This window comes from Lolium rigidum, chromosome 5, assembly GCF_022539505.1.
Source record: "Lolium rigidum isolate FL_2022 chromosome 5, APGP_CSIRO_Lrig_0.1, whole genome shotgun sequence".
Classification (NCBI taxonomy): Eukaryota; Viridiplantae; Streptophyta; class Magnoliopsida; order Poales; family Poaceae; genus Lolium; species Lolium rigidum.
Window position 1 is genome coordinate 195622553 of NC_061512.1, and position 21036 is coordinate 195643588.

The 21036-nt window shown below is 49.9% G+C and overlaps 1 protein-coding gene across 1 annotated transcript; it reads right to left on the reverse strand.

Annotated features, from left to right (window-relative positions):
• Window positions 1–4081: 4081 nt before the first annotated feature.
• Window positions 4082–19459, reverse strand: LOC124653606 (Golgi SNAP receptor complex member 1-1-like). The gene is made up of 5 exons (XM_047192671.1): window positions 19409–19459; window positions 18439–18666; window positions 18091–18249; window positions 4398–4511; window positions 4082–4317 (listed from the first exon to the last, which is right to left on the reverse strand). Exons 1-5 carry the CDS (start codon window positions 19442–19444, stop codon window positions 4204–4206), a joined length of 651 nt encoding a protein of 216 aa, XP_047048627.1. The 5' UTR covers window positions 19445–19459; the 3' UTR covers window positions 4082–4203.
• Between the last annotated feature and the right edge of the window lie 1577 nt (window positions 19460–21036).

The following is a 21036-nucleotide window of genomic DNA, read 5'->3' on the forward strand; positions in this document are numbered from 1 at the left end:
TACAAATAACTCTACATATACTCCCATCGGGAAGGCAAAATAAGTCATCCGTTGACTCAATAAAATGTGCTATTCCAACAGCCGAAAAAGCACTCGACAATATATTCTCGGAGCGCCAAAGTAGCGAATAATCTCCGAATGCCGCAAAACTTTGCGAAGGTAAGACCCCAGATCCGTTACGAGCGGCGTGGCGCCGTCTCGGCGTCGGTTTGCTACTCTTTTCCGTATCAACGGATACGAAGAAAAATCCTAATGGACGCGTTAGGTACCCGATAAAATATGGCTGGGACTCGACAGAATGGTAAGACCTTAAGCGGCACTCGTCGAAGTTTACACCAGTATCTCGAGATCATGTCCAGGGACGTGATCTTGAAGTAGGTTTTTGCGGATTGCCACTAGAGCAGTTAACTAGTACCTGATCCGTCAGATGAACTAGCCCCAACTACCATTATCCCTGTACAATATATGACTGCATATCTAAAGATATGTGATAAATTCGGTAGAGTTATTGAATGATTAAAGTTGGAGATTTTCCCTGATTCTTCGATTCAAGTAAAATCTCGGGGGCTACTGACATTGGCATCCCCAATGGGCCTGCCGAAGATGGTACCTGGGGTTTACTGAAGGCCCACGACTCGAAGAATAAGAAGAATAGGAAGCCCAAGTTATTATTAAGGAAAGCTAGAGTTGTATTAGGAAGTACTACTTGTAATCTTGCGGGACGGGTTGGAAACCCTCCCGGACTCTGTAACTTGTGTATTACGAATCCCTCGGCTCCGCCTCCTATATAAGGGGAAGTCGAGGGACAAAGAGAGGATCGAATCAATTGTCAACGCAACCCTAGTTTCTTAATCGTCGAGTACTTTTCGGCTGAAACCTTCGAGATCTACTTGCCCTCTACTTCCGACGAAACCCTAGTCTACAATACGTAGGCATTGATAAGTTAATATCTTGTCACTCGCTGAAGCGACACTGCGAGGCTCAAGCCGGCCTATGACAAACATGTGTCTCCTCGCGTAGGGTGAAGCAGCTCTGACTCGGATGGCGATCTCTGGAGGGGGTGCGTGTAACCCGCACCGAAGGAGAACTTCATCTGGACTGCCCCTTGCAGGTCATCGTACACCGCCCAATAGAAGACACTCGAAGAACCTGGCAGCTTCGACTCCATGCAACGGAAGATCAACATGAAGAAAACTCAGAAACGTTAGGATTAAGCCGACTAACAAAGTCTTGCAACGATAAACCATCACTCTTCAATGCAAGTGTTGCCACATAAGCCGCCACACAGAATTCCCACATTGCCGGTTTGACACATGCCAACCACGATGTTGTGTGCGTCTAGCCCACCGGAAGTGAAAGAATCGGCGGTAGGTGGACTGCGTGGACCCGTGTATGTTGCCCTCTCTCGGTCGGTCTCTCATGCAAGGGCCTGAAAAAAAATCAAGGTAGGACGTACGCGCTGGCCGTGGCTACCGTAAAAGTCAATCTAAATTTATGCTAAAAATAGAGAAACCAAACAGACTGAAATGGACACAGATCCGTTTGCGGTTCTGTTCAGGGCATCCGTTGGAGATCACTTCAGAAGCGTCTGGCTGAAGCGACTAGGAGTGGGAGAGGATTTTTTTAAAAATCTGTGGGAGAGGATCTTTGATGCAACTAGGAGTGGTAGAGGATCTTTGATGCGGTCGTTGCAGATCTGGCTCTCTGGGATTGACCGCACATGGTGGTCAATAGATCTGGTTACTGCCGCGGTAAAGAAGCTGAGAAAGTTACCGCTGACACGAGCCGGCTCTTGATCCCAGGTTCCACCGGGGTAGAACAAGCCAAAGGGGCATCTCTCCCGGAAACGCGCTGCACTGTTGTATCGTGACGACGTGCCCGCCAAGTGAACTGTAAATTCGTCATGTTGTCATGCACATGCCGACGCCGATTAGCCGGGGACTCGGGGAGAGATGCCTGACACGAGTACACCTACAAACAGCTGAGCTCTTGGGACCATGAGTGACGCCGGCGGCGACGGGCTCTTGCCGTGGGTGATCGGATGAAATCAGCAAAAATAAGCTAATCTTGGGAATTTTGCATGAAATAATCTGTTTTCATGGCGCTTCACCTCATGAAGGTGCAATGTTATTTTCTTTAACATTTTCTTTTTATTGCAATCTTAAATATTTTCAGCGCAATGTCTTCTGGGCACACTCCATTTATCCAAGCAGGTTCTCAAAAGAGGGCCTTCACCCCATTTCTAATGGTGACCACCGTAGCCGCCGTGAAGGGGTCATGATCTTTTGTGGTGCAAGGGTTCCCAAGCCCCATCCATGGTTTGGGGGTCCTCCGCCCACTCATTCCATAACCGTCGCAACCACAATGCCAATGCGAATTTAGAGAGATTGAGGATCCCATGTCCTCCACAATGCCGGCGCGACACGGCGACATGCTTGAGAGCATCTCCACCGACGCCCCCGATAGCATTTTGGGGGCCGACATCGAAAATGAGCTTACACCGGCGCGCCCTAAAAAGCGTCAGCGCTTTTTCGAGCCCAACAGAAGCGTTGGCAACCCCGTGCCGGCCCCTTCGGGAAGGGCGCAATCGGGCACGCCGGCGCCTCGTGAGACGAAATTTTTTGGCGTGGGAGCCGCCTGTCAGTGATGACAGGGCACCACGCGGGAAACTCTCCCGCCACGACGCCACGCAGAAGGTTTCCCGCCTCGGCACCGGTCTATATTATCCCTCCTTCCCCGCCTCTCACTTCAGTAGTGAAAAAAATCTAAACCACCAATGTTCGATGCGTGGGAGGAGACGACCCTAGAGGCGGCCGTAGAAGTCGTGGAGGACGACCCGTAGCTCGCAGAGTACGAGGCATGGGAGGAGGCGGCGCTAGCGGCACCGTAGAAGCATTTGTCGCGGACGAGCGGCAAATGCTGGAGGCGGGGCGACGTCACCGGGAGGCGGAGCGGCAGCGCCGGTGGGAGGTGCGCCGGCAGCATTGGTGGGAGCAGCTTGCGCTGCGGCGGGAGATGCGGGAGCAGCAGCACCGTGAGGATGAAGTCTACGAGCGGCGGCGCTTGGCGGAGATGCAGCTGCGGCATCGGAGGCAGGAGGTGGAGCACCGTCGGCGGCGGGAGGAGCTGGAGCAGCAGTTGCGTTAGGAGGCAGCGACCGCGGATAGAGCGGCCTACTTGACGTTCGTGGTGAAGAGAGCAGCGGGAGATCGACGACGGCGGAGCAACAGAGAGAGCTGCGGAGAGAGCAGCAGTTGATCGTGCACCTCCATAGAGCCGGGTGGCCAGTAGGTAGATGGTTAGAGATGAAGCAAGTTTCACATATCATCCGGGATTGAGAAGTGAATAATGTTTTACTCGGATACCCTAAAACATTATCCATTCCTCCATACCGAGCACCGGTGGAGATGCTCTTAGAGCAAGACTCCTTTGATGACCACGGGGGTCATGATATAGATTATGGCTCCGTGAGATATGGCGTCATGCAAACAAACTAGGTTTTAGCCGAGTTCTAAAAAAATAGGCTATTTTTCGTCAGGCGATCCTCACTGGAACCCGTGTGGCGTGCCGGCGTGCCCAGCTCAGATCGCAGGCATCACCGGATGGAGTGGCAAGTGGGCGAGGGTCCCCGTGGCGCGGCGCTGTGCCGGCCGTCGTCCCATCTCGTCCCCTTTGGCCACTTGCGGAGCTGGGGTACACTTCTGTACATCACCATCACATCCCGCCGTCGTCCTCGTGGAAAATTCGGACCGACCTGGTCCTGCAAGGCTGCAAGTACAAACGGTCTCTGAATTATGTTGTGTGGATATGCCTATCCGTTCGCAAAGATTAAAGATTAAACTCCCGTTCGCTGGAAGAGTGCAGAGAAGCTATTAACTCTCCAGCCAACTAGCAGTCCAGGCCACAAGAACGAATGGTTCAGGGTCCATCCATATTCAACACACCCAAATCCGGACGGTACGGATATAGTTCGACAGCCATCGCCAGCAACGCCACGTCCAAGAGGTCACGCATATTTTTATTTATGTACAAGTACATCAAGTATAGCTGGAGAAACGGGGACACGCAGCTGGAGCACGACTTCAAAAACTTAATAGCATTGAATCGAGATATTGTACAAGCACCAATCATCATTATCTGTACGGGGCAGTGTGATCCAAACTTACAACACTATATGATGCCTTTCTGCTCTGGCGAAACAACCTACTTCGACAGCCAGTAGATGAACATGAGGAACGCACAGACCGACGCGACCAGCGAGAGGATGATGGTGTCCATCGACTTCTTTCGCCTGATTGACGCCAAGACGTGATTAATCTGACAGGTTCAGTGGGAAACATTGTGAGGCTCGCATCATTCGAGGACATGGAACGAGTAGGTTCGCTCACGATACGTACCGTGGGGATCCGGCTGCTGACGTTGCTTATTTTGGTAGTAATGCCACCGAACGTTGACCGTTGAGACATGAGAGCACCCAGTGTTGCTTGAGCTTGTGATATCACAGTGTCCACCTAATCATGCAAAAAGTAAGGTTTCAGAAAAGCTATTATTCCGGGTAAAAGTCAGCTGTTACCTAATTCTGGTATAAAAAGGTTATTGGCATTCTTATGATTTATTATTATTAAGATAACACAAGACCATCCCCAGTCATGCCTTGTGAGTATAACCCACAGGATAGCAGTACATAATTCACGTGTAGAAAAGTGCATGACTGACAGTACACTTTTCTAATAATTTAGAAAAATGCATAATTTCTAAACTATTTGTCTGATTTTAATTTGAGGAAGCTATGGGTAGCATGATGAGGCTATCCTAGCTAAGTTGGCAGTGGAATCAGATGCGCCTAACGATTGACCAAAACTATTCTCCAGTCAGCAGCCCCTTCAACATGAAGAACACATGTAACAATGCACCATGCGATTTATATGGTTGATAAGCAAACAGAAACTCAATTCGGCACATGGGAGCATATGCTCCTGCCACCGGAAAAACACTTTATAATATCAAAAAAAATCTAACAAAAATTTCCGTGCTTACGTATCGACATTCTACGTACGTACATCAAGTTTTGCAAAAAACCAACATTTTTTATACTAAGGGCCACTTCTTTTGAGCCTATGCTTATTCAGAAGCTGGCTTATGGAGTGCGGTGTGTACAAACTCCAGTGGGGAGAAGCTCACAGAAACTGGCATTTCTATTCTTTTCGGCTTACGGAATTTGGGCTTATGATATGTGTTGAGCCATGAAAAGTTTGTATTGCCCTTGTTCTATAATTTTGCATGATAGCTAAATTATAGGGGTGGGTATTCAGTTAGACCGATTAATTTGGTTTAGTTTTTCAGGTTATTAAGAAATTCAGTCATCTGAAACTAATGACCGATCAGTATTTTGACAAACAGCTAACTGAGAATTCGGTCCCCAGAAAGCTCAGTTAGGTCTCGGTCTTAAACCGAAGTGACCGATGTTCACAACGCAAGATGCATATGGAATATTGAAGCGGAAACCTCACGCTCCCTGTTGCAGATCAAAGGTGTGGTCTCGCGTGCCAGCAGGTGCAAAGTAGAAGAGGCTGCCTGCCGCCGAGAAAAAGGAAGAGAGGGAGTAGCATCTTATAGATGTGCAACCGCTACTGCAGATCCTAGCAAGTTTCAGTTAACACCGGCTGCTTGGGTGGCGGCGGGTTAAGGCGACAGCTGTGCTGGGCGCTGGCCAAAGGAGCAGCTAGGCACTGGGAGGGACGAGGTGCTGAGCGCCGGCCAGAGACAGTGTTGGCCGCCGGGAGGAGGAGCTGCTGGGCACCGGCAGTGAGGAATGGCTGGAAGAGGAGTGGCCGGAGGAGGCGCTGCCGGGTGGAAGAGGTGGTGCATGTCAAGGTCCCAGTCGGTGAGCTTGGTGGGAGCTATGGCGGCTGCGGAGCTGCAGTGGCAGTGGGTGCTCTCGATGGGAATGGCGGCTCAAAGTCATCGCGGTTCCATTCGGGCGAGCAGGTGGTCGTTGGGCAGCGGCGGAGCGTCAAACCCTAGAAGCAGCCACGCTCTGTCATGTCTCGGGAGAGAGGAACAGAAGGGAGAGGAAATCGTGTGTGGGTAGGCCGCACGAGGGAGAGGAAAACGTTTCAGGGCTGTGGTGGCATTCTGACCATAATCACGATGAAAAATAGTGGCAATCTTGAATACCGGTTCAATTAAGTTGCAGAAGCTCCAGAAACACCTCCAAGGACGGCTTCTAGAATTGCATTACGCAGTCACAGTGGAAATAAGCTGGGCTGATGCCGGTCACTTCTTTTGGGCTTTGGCGGTGCATGGCCTCAAAGCCAGCCAGGAAGCTGAAAAGTGGCCCTAACTGTGTGATGTCAGTCAAGTATGTTGAATTCAATCTGCCGAATTCAAAGGAACGACTTCAACCGCCCTTCATTGTGCAGCCGTAGTTCCCATGATAGTATAGGACTCAACAAAGGCAACCAAGCATGTTTAGGGCACTTTTGGGTATTTGTAATGACAGGCCGCTTTTGTAGCCTCAGTGAAAAAGCAGGCATGTTTTCACTCGGTTTCTACTTTCTAAGGTGCGTTGTTTGCTTGGACATGCAACTTCTGAGAGTTAATAGCATAAAACCACCACTTTGATTTTGAAATGTACCAAACACCACCACTTTATGTTTGTGGGACAAAAAACCACCACATTTCCCCCAGTTTTCTACAGAATGCACTGAACGCGAATTGACAACGAATTGACACTGGATCTGACTGGTGGGGCCCATTGCCAGGGCTGAGGTGGCATCACTGTTAGTCAATTTGCTGATGTGGACATAGGTTCCACTTTTAGGCTACATTAAAAAAATAAAAAATAAACATAAAATGGGAGTGGTGGGTCTCCTTCCCCAGCCTGACATCCGCCGGCCAGGCCACCGCCCCCTTCTGCGTGGGTATACACCGGAATCGAGGCTCTGTTTGGCCGGCGGAACCGGAGGCGCAGCAGAGAACATGCTCGCGGCCATCCCAGTCACCGCCTCGCTAGTCGTCACGACGTCGAGGCTGAGGGTGAAAGGGAGTGTGGACCGCCGGAGGAGAGGGAGTCGCAGGGAGGGGCACTATTCTGGCGACACGGCGAGAGGGAGTCGCAGGATGTGACCACCATTGCCGAGCCACCGAGCTTCTTGAGATCACGGGCGACGCGCAGGAGGTGCCCCCCTCGACCCCGAGGTCTTTTCCGAGCGCGGCGCATCCCCGCGTGGCCTCCGCCACAGTGGTCCGGTTCCCCGCGAGGCTGGATGATGCGGGGTGGCCTTCGGTCACCTCCACACCAAGACCAACAAGTCCCCCAAGTGGACCGATGACACGAGCCCGAGTTAAAGCGCTACACGATAAGGTGAACTCTATCCTCGCTACTCTTGACCTTGACACACCGTTGGACGGAATGCTACCTCATGCCGACACTCTATGTGTTATTAGGTACAAGGATCATCAAGGATACGAGGAAGAGGAGGCACCATTCATCAAGGAAGAAGAAGCCAAAGCCAATGGACTAGAAGAAGAAGAAAGAAGGAAGGAAGAAGAAGAAAGGAAGAAAAAGGAACAAGAAAAAGAGAAGAGGAGGGTGGAGCCTCCAGGGAGAAGGAGGCCGGAGCCTCCACCCTTGGCTGCGCGCGTGGAGGGAGGACCGGTAGTACCGGCCCCTCCTGGCCGGTACTACCGGCGGGCGCCGAGCGGAGCCTCCCAGGCTGCCCCGCGGGAATGATGAGGAGGCCGGTACCTCCGGCCAAGGTACCGGCCGGGGTACCGCTCGCGCGCCCAGGCCCCCGGTATACTTTGCCTCAAATTGATGTGTTTTCCGGTACCATGGCCGGAGCCTCCGCCCGAGGTACCGCCCGCGCGCGAATTGGCCCAAATCTGAGACGCTGTTTCGCCATCCGACGGTTGTAATTTAATTAGCTTTTACCCAAACTACCCTTGACCAAATTCTGAGCTATATGTGCTCCCGTATCCCCCATTTGCTAGGGTTAGACATAGACTTGGATAATTCTTAGAGCTTAGCTCATCTTTGGGATTATCTCCTGTGTTTCATCAAGGCTACTCTTGTTGAGATTAATAGTTGTGTGTGAGATTCTAGTTTAACCACTCTCTCTCCGCACAAGTGTTCGTCTACAACACCGATCTCTCACACCGGGATTCAACCTCGTGGTCTCTCCTAGTGTGATTCTACCGGCGTGGTTTGTCGAGCCATGGGAGTGTAAGTCGATTGTATCGGGTTTGTGTGCGTGTGTGTTCATCGTGTTCATCTCGTTCTTCGTTTCCCCACTTTTCCCCTTTTGATTTCGGGTCGATTTCGCAAGATTGGGCCACAAATTGGGTCTTAGACCTCATCATATGGTATCAGCAGCTCAAGGTTACCGCGAATTTGACCCCCCACCCACCCAATTTCGTCTCTAAAAAATTTCCCAAAAAATCCCCAAAAATAGCCCTAATTTGCCTTTTGACCGATCTGCGATTTTGTTGAGTTTTGAGTGGTTTTGGTCCATTGATTCGGTGTTATTAGTGTTGATCTACTATTTCCCCCACTTTCTATCCACAAATTTCATCGTTTCTCTTCATTTGGGTTGATTTGGTTTGAGTTCCTCAAGAACAGGAGAGAGAAAAGGGAAGAACAGGCAAACTCGCGTGGGGAAGAACCCCTGGCCGGTACCTCCAGCAAAACCTGGCCGGTACCTCCGGCCAAGGCTGCAGCGGTACTACCGGAGGCCCTCCAGGCCGGCCCCAATAGCACCATCGCCGGAGCCTCCACCCACGCCTCCACCTGACCACCACCGGTACCTCCGGCCACCACTACCGCTGCCTCCCCTCCCCCACCACCGCCGACCAACACCACCACCCCCTCTCCACCACCGGCCAACACCACCACCCCTCTCCACCACCGGCCAACACCACCACCCCTCTCCACCACCGGCCAACACCGCCGTCCCCCCAAATCAACGGTAAACACCGCCGCGGCACCGCCACCACCACCACCACCACCGCAAGACCACCGGCATACCACTACCATCACCGCCAAGCTAGTTTGACCCAACTTTTTCTCGCCTACCTTGTGTTTGCTTGTCCGGTTTGAGTGCCTTGTGTGTAACACTAACCCGCAGCTCCGAAGCAAGCGACGACACTCTCGGCACCCCGAGCTTGCAAACGTACTCTTGATCCAACCACCATATTGCAAGTTGAGTGTTCATCACCGCCTACGCCCCATCTAGGTATAACTTGCAAATCCTTTTTCCTTTTGCGATCTAACCTCCCGAGCATTGCTTTGACTAGTGTTGCGAGACATTGCACGTGGCCCCGTTGTGAGGTGTGTGTGTAGTGTGGAGTCAAGCTTTTAAGCAAAACTCGTGTAGCAAAGTAGCAAAGGCGAAGCTAAGCTAACATAGTGCGAGACAAAAGCCGCCAAAACGCAAAAAGAGCGCAAGGGTGCAAGTGCCACAAAATACAAAAGAGTGTCAAGTGCCACCAAATACAAAGGAGGAAAAGCTTTTAAGCAAAAGAGAGAAAAGAGAAGAGAGGCCGCGTGTAAATCTTGTTGTCTCTCCGTTGCAACCAAAGCTTTGTCTCTCCTTGTGTTAGTGTGACACCGAGCACCCTTGTTAAGGGCTTCTTACATCTTTCCGCTCATTCCTTGGTCGCACTAACCCCTTTCATCTCGTGTGTGTGTTCCACATCTTTTTCCGTGTTTTAGTGATCATCACTTTGACATTCGATATTTGGATTTTACCCACTCTTAACAACAAACTTGATTTCGGATTTCGTCTCTTGGCTTTCCACCATACTCACCTAACACCATATTTGCTAGCTTTTGCGTGTGTCTTTGCGTGTGTGCCCGATACAATTGGTTTCGCTCTCGGTTTGATTGATCACCTCGATACTATCACACAACGGTAAGATTGTGAGGTAGTCTCCTTCCACTAACATACACAACATAGTTCTTGTCTTGCTCTTATGGATAGGCACGGAGACGAAGCTCGGGACGATGAAGTCTTACGCAACACCGAGAGGTTGGCCACCCACCACAATCTTTGGACTCAACGCCAAGAGTTCAAGGAGCAACTCACCTTGTTCGAGACACGTATCGACGAGCAATATGAAGAAGTGGCCCACAACTTCTCCCAAGTGAACCAAGATATTTCTCTTCTCCGAGAAGCTACGGACAACTTGCATGGCCAAGTGGCAGCCAATGATGCGAACATGGAGCGGCGCATGGATAGCCTCGAGTGCGCCATCACCAACTTGGGTCGTCATCGCCGACACCGCTCTACTTCATCATCATCAAGCTCGCCGCAAGATTACTACTCTCATGGTGCCCTTTCATCCTCAAGCTCTTCCTCAAGGCATGAAGACCATCATCGACCTCATCGCCCACATGCTCGTCATGAAGACTCTCGCTCCAACTCTAGGCACGGAGAAATCCATCGCCATGCTCGTCCACATGAGCGTCCTCCTCAAGACCAAGTCCTACAACAAGATCGTCACCAAGCGGATCGCCATGCCCACCATGGGCGTGACGACCAACCCCAAGACCAAGGTCCTCAAGTCCAACCTCGGCGAGATCTACGACGCCATCCTCGCCATGACCAACGTGGAAGAGGCGACCCACAACATGACCAAGATGAAAGAGCCAACTATGAGCCTCGTCAACAACCTCGACAAGATCTTCAACAACGCCCTCACCGTGAACCAAGTGAAGATAGCGTCCACTTTCAACGCCAACCCAATGCTATGGTTGGCCGGGGAAGACCTCCTTTCCCACCTCAAGCCGCAAGAGATGAAGGCATCCGTCCTCGCCGAAGAAACTTGGAGGATGAAGAAAACATGTTTGGAAGGCTCAAATTCACCATGCCAAAGTTCAAGGGTGAAGAAGATGCCGAGGCCTACCTCTCATGGGCACTCAAGGTTGACAAGATATTCCGCATCCACAACTACTCCGGTGCCAAGAAAGTGGCTATGGCGTCTCTTGAGTTCGAGGACTACGCCAACACTTGGTGGGAGCAAGTCCTCACTCTTCGAGAAGAGAAGGGTGAACCTCCAATTGACACTTGGGAAGATATGAAGAAGGAGATGCATGCTCGCTTTGTCCCAATGCACTACATGACCGACCTCTTCAACAAGCTCCAAAAGTTGAAGCAAGGCACCAAGACCGTTGAGGAGTTCTACAAGGAGATGGAGCTCACTATGATGCGAGCCAACATCCAAGAGTCCGAGGAACAAATAATTGCTCGTTTCTTCAATGGCCTTACTTATCACATCAAGCGGATTGTCGAGTTCCAACCCTACTCCAACATGGTTGAGTTAGTCCACCAAGCATCGAAGGCCGAGCGCCAAGTGATTGAGGACATCAGGTACTCCAAGGCCAAGTCCTATTTCTCCTCCAAGCTCGCTACATCGACTCCTCCTACTACATCAACTCCTTATGCTACAAGTGCCAAAGCCGACGCATCCTCTACACCTTCCAAGAAACCGACTATTCAAAGTCGCATGAAGCAAACGGTCTCCTCCACCGCCTCCTCTAAGGCATCCACGGGACCCTCTAGTGTCACTTGCTTCAAGTGTGGCACCCAAGGTCACAAATCGTTTGAGTGCAAGAACACCAAGGTCATGATCACTATGGAGAATGGTGACATCGAGACTCTTGATGAGGATGAATATGAAGCCCTTGTGCAAGCCGCCGTGGAAAGTGAAGAAGCTTATGAGCAAGAAAGTGGAGAAGATCCTCTCTTATGCGAGCATGACCCAAGTCCCTCACTTGTGGTCACAAGGGTGCTAACCACACAACCTCATGCTACGGAAGAACAACGGTGCAACATCTTCCAAACCCGTGCCGGAATTGGTGGCAAGTCGATCAAGGTCATCATAGATGGTGGAAGTTGCCATAACCTTGCGAGCACCGAGTTGTGTGAGAAGCTCAACCTCACTCTCCGCAAGCATCCTCACCCTTACCATATCCAATGGTTGAGTGACAAGGGCAACGTCAAGATACAACATACCGTCACCGTCACTTTCAAGATTGGACCTTATGAGGACACTATCGAGTGTGACGTGGTACCCATGACGGTGTGCCACATGTTGCTTGGCCGCCCTTGGCAATATGACAAGAAGGCTATACATGATGGACTCTCCAACACATACACCTTCAAGGTCAACGACAAGAAGTTCGAGTTGCGCCCGATGACTCCTAGCCAAATCATCGCGGATAATGCGAAGGCTTTAGCGAGGGCACAACTCCGCACCCACCATAGTGAGATGAGAGGAGAGGGAGCGACCCACCACAAAGATAGTGAGCGCCACAAGCCATATATGAGTGAGTCCAAGAGTGTCCTTCTAGCCACCAAGAGTGAGTGGAGAGAGCTCCAAGAGAACCCATCCACCATATTGCACTACGTGCTCATATGCAAGGGACCCTCGTCGGCGGCTAACGACTTAACCAACATTCCTCCGTCTTTGTTGTCTCTTTTGCAGGAATTTCAAGACGTCTTCCCCGACGAGCTTCCTCATGGACTACCACCACTCCGAGGCATAGAACACCGCATCGACCTCATACCCGGCGCTCCGCTTCCAAACCGTGCCGCCTACCGCACCAACCCCGAAGAGACCAAGGAGATCAACCGCCAAATTCAAGATCTCCTCGCCAAAGGGTACGTCCGAGAAAGCCTTAGCCCTTGTGCGGTTCCCGTGATTCTTGTGCCTAAACCGGATGAGACGCAACGGATGTGTATGGATTGTCGCCCCATCAATGCCATTACCGTCCGTTACCGCCATCCCATTCCGCGTTTAGATGACATGCTTGATGAACTTAGTGGTGCCACGATTTTCTCTAAAGTCGATTTGCGTAGTGGTTACCATCAAATCCGCATGGCTATTGGTGATGAATGGAAAACGGCATTCAAGACCAAACTCGGTCTCTATGAATGGCTCGTTATGCCTTTCGGTCTTTCCAATGCTCCTTCTACTTTCATGCACCTCATGAATCACATCTTGCGTCCTCTCATTGGCAAGAGCGTGGTTGTCTACTTCGATGATATTCTTATTTATAGCAAAAACCTCGAGGACCATGTGCAACATGTGAGAGAGGTCTTGTGCATCTTGCGCAATGAAAAGCTTTATGCTAACCTCCCCAAATGCACCTTTGCTCAAAACAAATTGGTTTTTCTTGGTTTCGTGGTTTCCGCTAATGGGATTGAAGTTGATTCTTCCAAGGTGGAGGCCATCCACAATTGGCCTACCCCTACAAATGTTGGTCAAGTTCGAAGCTTCCATGGACTTGCCGGGTTTTACCGCCGCTTTGTGAAAGATTTTAGCACCATTGCTTGCCCTTTGAATGAGCTTACCAAGAAGAATGTTCCGTTTGTTTGGGGCAAGGCCCAACAAAATGCTTTTGATGAGTTGAAGAAACGCCTTACCGAAGCTCCCCTTCTTGTTCTTCCAAATTTTGCAAAAACTTTTGAGATTGAGTGTGATGCAAGTGGGCTTGGTATTGGCGGTGTTCTTATGCAAGAGGGCAAACCCGTGGCATACTATAGTGAGAAGTTAGATGGCGCACGCCTCAACTATCCTATATATGACAAGGAGCTCTACGTTTTGGTTCGTGTTCTTGAAGTTTGGCAACACTATCTTTGGCCAAAAGAGTTTATCATTCATTCCGACCATGAGTCCTTGAAATATTTGAAAAGCCAACACAACTTGAACAAACGACATGCAAAATGGGTCGAGTTCATTGAGTCCTTCCCATATGTGATCAAATACAAGAAGGGCAAGGACAATGTTGTGGCGGATGCTCTTTCCCGCAAAAACACCCTTTTGCTAACTCGTTTGGATTTTCATGTTTTGGGACTTGAAGAGATCAAAGAACTCTATCCTTCCGATTCTTTCTTTGCTCCCATTTTTGAGAAGTGCTCCATTGAGCGAGGAGTGGATGATTTCTATTTGCATGATGGCTATTTGTTTAAAGCTAACAAGATTTGCATTCCCGAGTCTTCGCTTCGAAAATTGCTTTTGCAAGAGTCTCATGGAGGAGGTCTTATGGGTCACTTTGGTCGAGAGAAGACATATGCCATGCTCTCAACCCACTACTATTGGCCAAGAATGTACCGCGACGTCGAACGCCTTTGCCGCCGGTGCACCACATGCTTACAAGCTAAGTCTACCTCCAACCCCTATGGTCTTTATACCCCTTTGCCTATTCCATATGCACCATGGACCGATATTAGCATGGATTTTGTTCTAGGATTGCCTCGCACTAAGCATGGTCATGATTCTATATTCGTGGTAGTGGATAGATTCTCTAAGATGGCTCATTTCATACCTTGCCATAAGAGCGACGATGCTTCACACATTGCTTCATTGTTTTTCAGGGAAATCGTTCGCCTACATGGAGTACCACAAAGCATTGTGTCGGATCGAGACGTCAAGTTCATGAGTTATCTTTGGAAGACGCTCATGGCAAAGTTTGGAGTGAAGCTCTTATTCTCATCATCATCGCACCCGCAAACGGACGGCCAAACGGAAGTGGTCAATCGAAGCCTCTCCACCCTCCTACGCATCCTCGTGAAGAAAAACTTGAAGTCATGGGAGGAATGCATTCCACACGCGGAGTTCGCCTACAACCGCGCCAAGCACTCGACTACATCAAGGAGTCCTTTCATGGTCGTCTACGGGTTTGAGCCGCTCACGGCACTCGACATACTACCACTTCCCCTTCATGAGCGGACGAACATGGACTTCGCCAAGCGCGCCGCCGACGTGAAGAAACTTCATGAAGAAACAAGAGCTACCATTCAAGAACATGTGCTTCGTCAAGCTACCCGCCTCAACGCCAAGAAGAAGGAAAGGATATTTCAAGAAGGCGACCTCGTTTGGATCCACCTCCGGAAGGAAAGGTTCCCTCGTGAGCGCAACTCCAAGCTCAAGCCAAGAGGAGATGGTCCCTTCAAGGTCCTCAAGCGAATCAATAACAACGCTTACGTCATCGACATCCCCACCTCCAAGTACTTGGTGAGCAACACCTTCAACGTTGCGGACTTGTCGCCATATCATGAAGATGAGGAAGAACAAGAGTCGAGGACGACTCTTTCCCAAGGGGGGGGAGATGATGCGGGGTGGCCTTCGGTCACCTCCACACCAAGACCAACAAGTCCCCCAAGTGGACCGATGACACGAGCCCGAGTTAAAGCGCTACACGATAAGGTGAACTCTATCCTCGCTACTCTTGACCTTGACACACCGTTGGACGGAATGCTACCTCATGCCGACACTCTATGTGTTATTAGGTACAAGGATCATCAAGGATACGAGGAAGAGGAGGCACCATTCATCAAGGAAGAAGAAGCCAAAGCCAATGGACTAGAAGAAGAAGAAAGAAGGAAGGAAGAAGAAGAAAGGAAGAAAAAGGAACAAGAAAAAGAGAAGAGGAGGGTGGAGCCTCCGAGGGAGAAGGAGGCCGGAGCCTCCACCCTTAGGCTGCGCGCGTGGAGGGAGGACCGGTAGTGCAGGCCCTCTCCGGCCGGTACTACTCGGCGGGCGCCGAGCGAGCCTCCGGGCCGCCCCGCGGGAATGATGAGGAGGCCGGTACCTCCGGCCAAGGTACCGGCCGGGGTACCGCTCGCGCGCCCGAGCCCCGGTATACTTTGCCTCAAATTGATGTGTTTTTCGGTACCATGGCCGGAGCCTCCGCTCGAGGTACCGCCGCGCGCGAATTGGCCCAAATCCGAGACGTTTGTTTCGCCATCCGACGGTTGTAATTTAATTAGCTTTTACCCAAACTACCCTTGACCAAATTCGAGCTATATGTGCTCCCGTATCCCCCATTTGCTAGGGTTAGACATAGACTTGGATAATTCTTAGAGCTTAGCTCATCTTTGGGATTATCTCCTGTGTTTCATCAAGGCTACTCTTGTTGAGATTAATAGTTGTGTGTGAGATTCTAGTTTAACCACTCTCTCTCCCGCACAAGTGTTCGTCTACAACACCGATCTCTCACACCGGGATTCAACCTCGTGGTCTCTCCTAGTGTGATTCTACCGGCGTGGTTTGTCGAGCCATGGGAGTGTAAGTCGATTGTATCGGGTTTGTGTGCGTGTGTGTTCATCGTGTTCATCTCGTTCTTCGTTTCCCCACTTTTCCCCTTTTGATTTCGGGTCGATTTCGCAAGATTGGGCCACAAATTGGGTCTTAGACCTCATCACTGGAGAGGAGGCGTGGCCAGGGCTCGGTCATAGCACGACGGCAGGAACAGGGAGTAGGGCCAGGCGGCAGCCCCCTAGATGGCAGTGACCACGAGGGTAGCTGAAGGAAGAGGCGTGGCGGCGGGATCCGCGCCTGTGGCGAGCTGCGGTGGCCTGGCTGGAGGAGCTGTGCAGCGGCGCGCTGCAGGAGGAGCTGTGCGGTGTGTGAATCGGGGCGGGTTGGGGAAGGGGATGACTACCCACTTTTGTTTTATTTTTTTCTAGAATTTTAGATTTTTTAAATTGAGCTGACACCTGGGACCAGTCCACGTCAGCAAGTTACTGTGTCATGTTGCCACATCAGCCCTGACTAGTGGGCCCTACTTGTCAGATTTCCTGTCAATTCACGTTCAATTCACGTTTAGTGTATTTTGCTAAAAACTGGGCAAAATGTGGCGGTTTTTTGTTCCATGAACGTAAAGTGGTGTTCAGTAAATTTCAACTGTAAAGTGGTGGTTTTATGCTATTAACTCAACTTCTAATGATGAGTACTAATGCAATAGGCACTACGGTGGTTTGGTTCTCGAGTTCTCATTATAGGGACTGTCTTCTCCACTCTTGTAAATGCTGCTATGTTTACAAGGGTCATTTGTGGAAAGGTTAAGCATTGCTATGGACAGTCTGTGGACACGAATAGACTTCATGTTCTGTAGAAATGGTCAGAACATCCTTCTCACAGGCTAGTCCATCCTATGCTTACTGGCCAAGGGAACCCTTAATTTCTCATTTCCAGGCCTACGAAAATGACGGCCTAGGAAGCTGAATTCGAGAAGGGACTATCAGCTTTTAAGCCAGCAGCTCCTATTTGCAAGATACGGTCCAATATTGGCATCAGATTATCTCCTCATACAAAAAACATATCATCTTGCTAAAAGCTGCACCTACAAACTATCTTCTCTCTTCACAGCTCCCAAAATAAGCATGCAAACAATGTCACTTTCGGTCCATCATTCCATTTATTTCAGGATGGGTTCGAAACTAGGCAACTCCTGAAACTGAATGAATGCACTAATGCTGAACTAAGCCAAAACTCCTGAGAACTGAATTAATGCCTCTCTATGTTTCCCCTCAACAATGACTACCAGAGTCCAGAGACCCCATCACATGGAGCTTTGAAGCCTTGTTTTTTTCATATTAGTTAACTTCAGTGAAATTCTCAATGAAAGATAGATTTTCGAAACAGCAATTTCACATATGGGTTGAAATTCAAGATATTTGGCTCAAACTGATGTAGACACACTGACACACACATGCAATTATTACTATTTTAGTACTCCTTCCATCCATAAATAGATGTGCTATATTTGTCTAAATCTGGATGTATCTAGACACTAAATAATGTCTACATATATCCAGATTTAGATAAATCTAAGACATCTATTTATGGACAGAGGTAGTATATACTATAATCAAGCCAAAACTGATCATGAATTGAAAATTAATATATGAGCCTTTGTCGAATTCATCCCAGTTAAATGGGGTCCAAATACATATTAATAAGTATGAACACAAAATGTGCAGAATATGTCATGGTGGGTGCGCAAGAAAAGGGACATCAGCATGTTTCCGTTTTTTACGTAGCAGGTACAGTTCTCTCAATTAATGTAATATATTTGCAAATACACCAGGCCACGATTTGAATTATCTCCTACCAAGAGAGCTAAGTGAATCTACTTCTATTTGGAATGCTCGAGGAATCATGTTGGCATTCAATGCAACTCCACCCACACAGGAAGGCTGTTCCTTTGTTGCCACATATAGATTTATCCAAACAGAACTAGAAAAAAATGCAAATACCAGAAAGCAATTCAAGTACTCCTAAAAAGCAGGACAACCCTACCTGTCCAGAATTCCTGCCAATTGCAGCTTGTTCTCTAAGAAGAGCTTCCGACTCTCCAGCCTCTTCGACGTCAAACTTTGCTCTGTCAAAGTCTCTCAAGTCAAGGAGGGACGCATGTTGTTGCTTCACTCGGAGGCTTGATCGAAGCCGATAGAATTCCTGCGTTGGATTAGCAACTTTTGGAATTACAAGGGAATCCTATCTGTCTTATATGTGGTGTTTAAACTTCAAAAAGTAATTGTCTACAGGAAATTATGATTCAAGAAGATTATTAATTAACAGATTGAAAGTACAGTTACGAAGAATGAAATTTCTTAGTGTGGTTGGTGTAAGAGGCAAAATATGAACCTGAGTAAGGTCTTGCAAAATCTCCATGTGACGAGTCAACGTGTGAGAAAGAACTTCGGAGCCTCCCGATGACACCCAGGTTTGCATTTGGGAATTTACTTGCTGGAGCTGCTTCAAGGATCTCTCTATATCAGCCTCGATGTCATTCTCTGAGCCATCTGATTTCATGGAAACCAATTTGCGGTATGCGATCATCTGGTCATCTAACTGAGCCTCCAACCTCCTCGCCTAAAGGGGGAAATTGTATGCAGACAAGGTTAGGTCGAGTACAGCCAAAAAACACTTTAGCCAGACTACTCAAAATATCTTCATGAAAACGTAACGCAGCAACCGTATTCGGTAGTGACATCGTTATAGAGAATAAGTTGGTGTAGCACCTTCCTAGTCTAGAAATGGATGGTTTCAGCCATATTCGGCGGCATAGTCTGAATTGTGAACACCAAAAGTGTGAGGCCATACTACCAGATTGCCCATAAGGATGATTACCCAATGTATGCAAGAGCAGGTGAAAACGAGGCCGTTTGGTAGGATCAGAATTCTAGTGATTTTGGCACTGGATCAGTGTCACATTGCTCCGAGTTAACCCCTGTGTAAGAAGATATGTGGCTTGTGGAGGTGCAGAGGAACACCTGCAGCACAGTTTCTAGAACCTAGCCAGTATGGAACTAGTCTAGTGGTAATGAGGACGCTGGAGTTTCAGAAATGAAAGGAAAAAAACATTTCGCCCCTGGCACATACTACGGATTCTACCAACAAGACGGCAGAGTCGGTCTAGTTTGCGTATGGGTCGCTATCAGGAAATTCAGCGGGCGAGGGGGGAGAATCGTGAGCACGAGTACCGCGGCCCGCATCCACCGGACCGCGCAGGCGGCGAACAGGACCAGATCTCCGGCGACCAGAGAGCGGCAAGACTCAAGAGGTTCAGGGGAGTGGGGAGGGGATCCGGAAGGGGGCGGAGGTGGGGTTTCACCTGCTTCCGAAGGGCGTCCCAGGACGACGCCTCCATGGCTGCGAACTCCTCGGGTGGGCGGCACGGTACCAGTGATCCGCGGGGTGGGCGGGCGGGAGATCTCGCCGGGTGCGCCGCTGGATCTCGCGCGCGCGCGGCCGCGGCGAGCGAGCGAGCGAATCAGTGGGGGAGGCGTGGAGGGGCGGGAGAGGGTGCGGTGGGTTGCGTTGTTGCCGAGGGAGAGGCGTCGGGTCGGACGTCGGGTAGCCTAGCCACCGTGGTGATGGTACTGGTCAACTGGTCAGGTGGGCCCGGCTTGGTGGCACGGTGGGGGCACGTAAATAACCATTTTCTGAAACTATAGCACATAAATAACCTTGCAGACAAACTATTTCACTTATCTAACCCTTTTGTGTGGCGCTCCTCTCATGGGCGCCGCACCTTACTGTGTGGCGCATGTGCGGCCGGCGCCACTCTCCCATCCGACGTGGCGTCCTCGACGCTGAGGTGTGCTCGACGCTGACATGGCAGGATGTGTGGCGACGCTCACCCACGCTTTGAAAGTGTGGCGCCCGTGTCAAGGACGCCACACATCCTGTTATGTTTGCACAAAACGTACTGTAAGACAATTCTCCAGGGACTTAGCCGTTTTGGCGACCCTTTTTATGTGGCGCCGATGCCAAGGGCGCCACACTTCACTATGTGGCACCGACGCCACGGGCGCCACACAAAGAGGCTCGCAAAAACGGCTAAGGACTAAGCGTCTGGAGCCCCTGGATGTTTTCGACATATAAATTGACATGTGTGGCACCCATGGCATCGGCTCCTCACAGTGAAGTGTGGCGCCCATGGCAAGGGCGCCACACATTGACTTGTGCTAAACCATGAAAATTTCTACCTTATTTCAACAGTTTTCAATACAATATCGCACACAACAGGAATGACAACATAATTGTTCAGATAAGACATGGGTTCGACAACATCAAGGTTCGAATTACAATAAGGTTCGACAACATGAAGGTTCGAGAAGATCAAGGGTCACATAACATCAAGGTTCGACAACATAAAGGTTCGACAACAAGCATCACTGTGTGGCAAAGGCTCCCTCCCCCTTCGCCTCCTTCTTCTTAGATTGTTCAGCCAGTTCTTCCTTCTCCCTTATGTCACGAGCCAACTGAACCACTGAGTCAAAGAAATGGTGGCGCTTCTCCGTCTTTGAAGCTTCCACTTGAGCTCTTTCCTCCTTTATGCGCTCAGCCTCCTTAGCCACCTCCTCTAGGTGCATCCTATTGGGCCTCTTCCTCGCTATTTGAGCAAGTTGTCGGTTCCTCTGGAATTTTTCCCTCCATAGACGGTCACGTTCGGCCTGGAGCTTCTCATTCCTCTTCTTCTCGCGCCATATGTATTCCTCATACTCCCTTTGCATACGGGCACGCTTGGCCATCTTCTTCTCGTGCTCCTCCTTCTCCTTCCTCGCAGCTTCTTCCTTCTCCCTCTTCCGCACCGTCCTCACAGCCTCCTCCCAAACGGTCTCCTCCTTCTCATTGCCCTCCCACGCCCCCTTCCCCTTGGTGGGTTGAGTTGCCATACCTGAAAACAAAATTGGAAAAACCAAAGTTAGTCACGGAATAGGAAAATATAAAGTACAA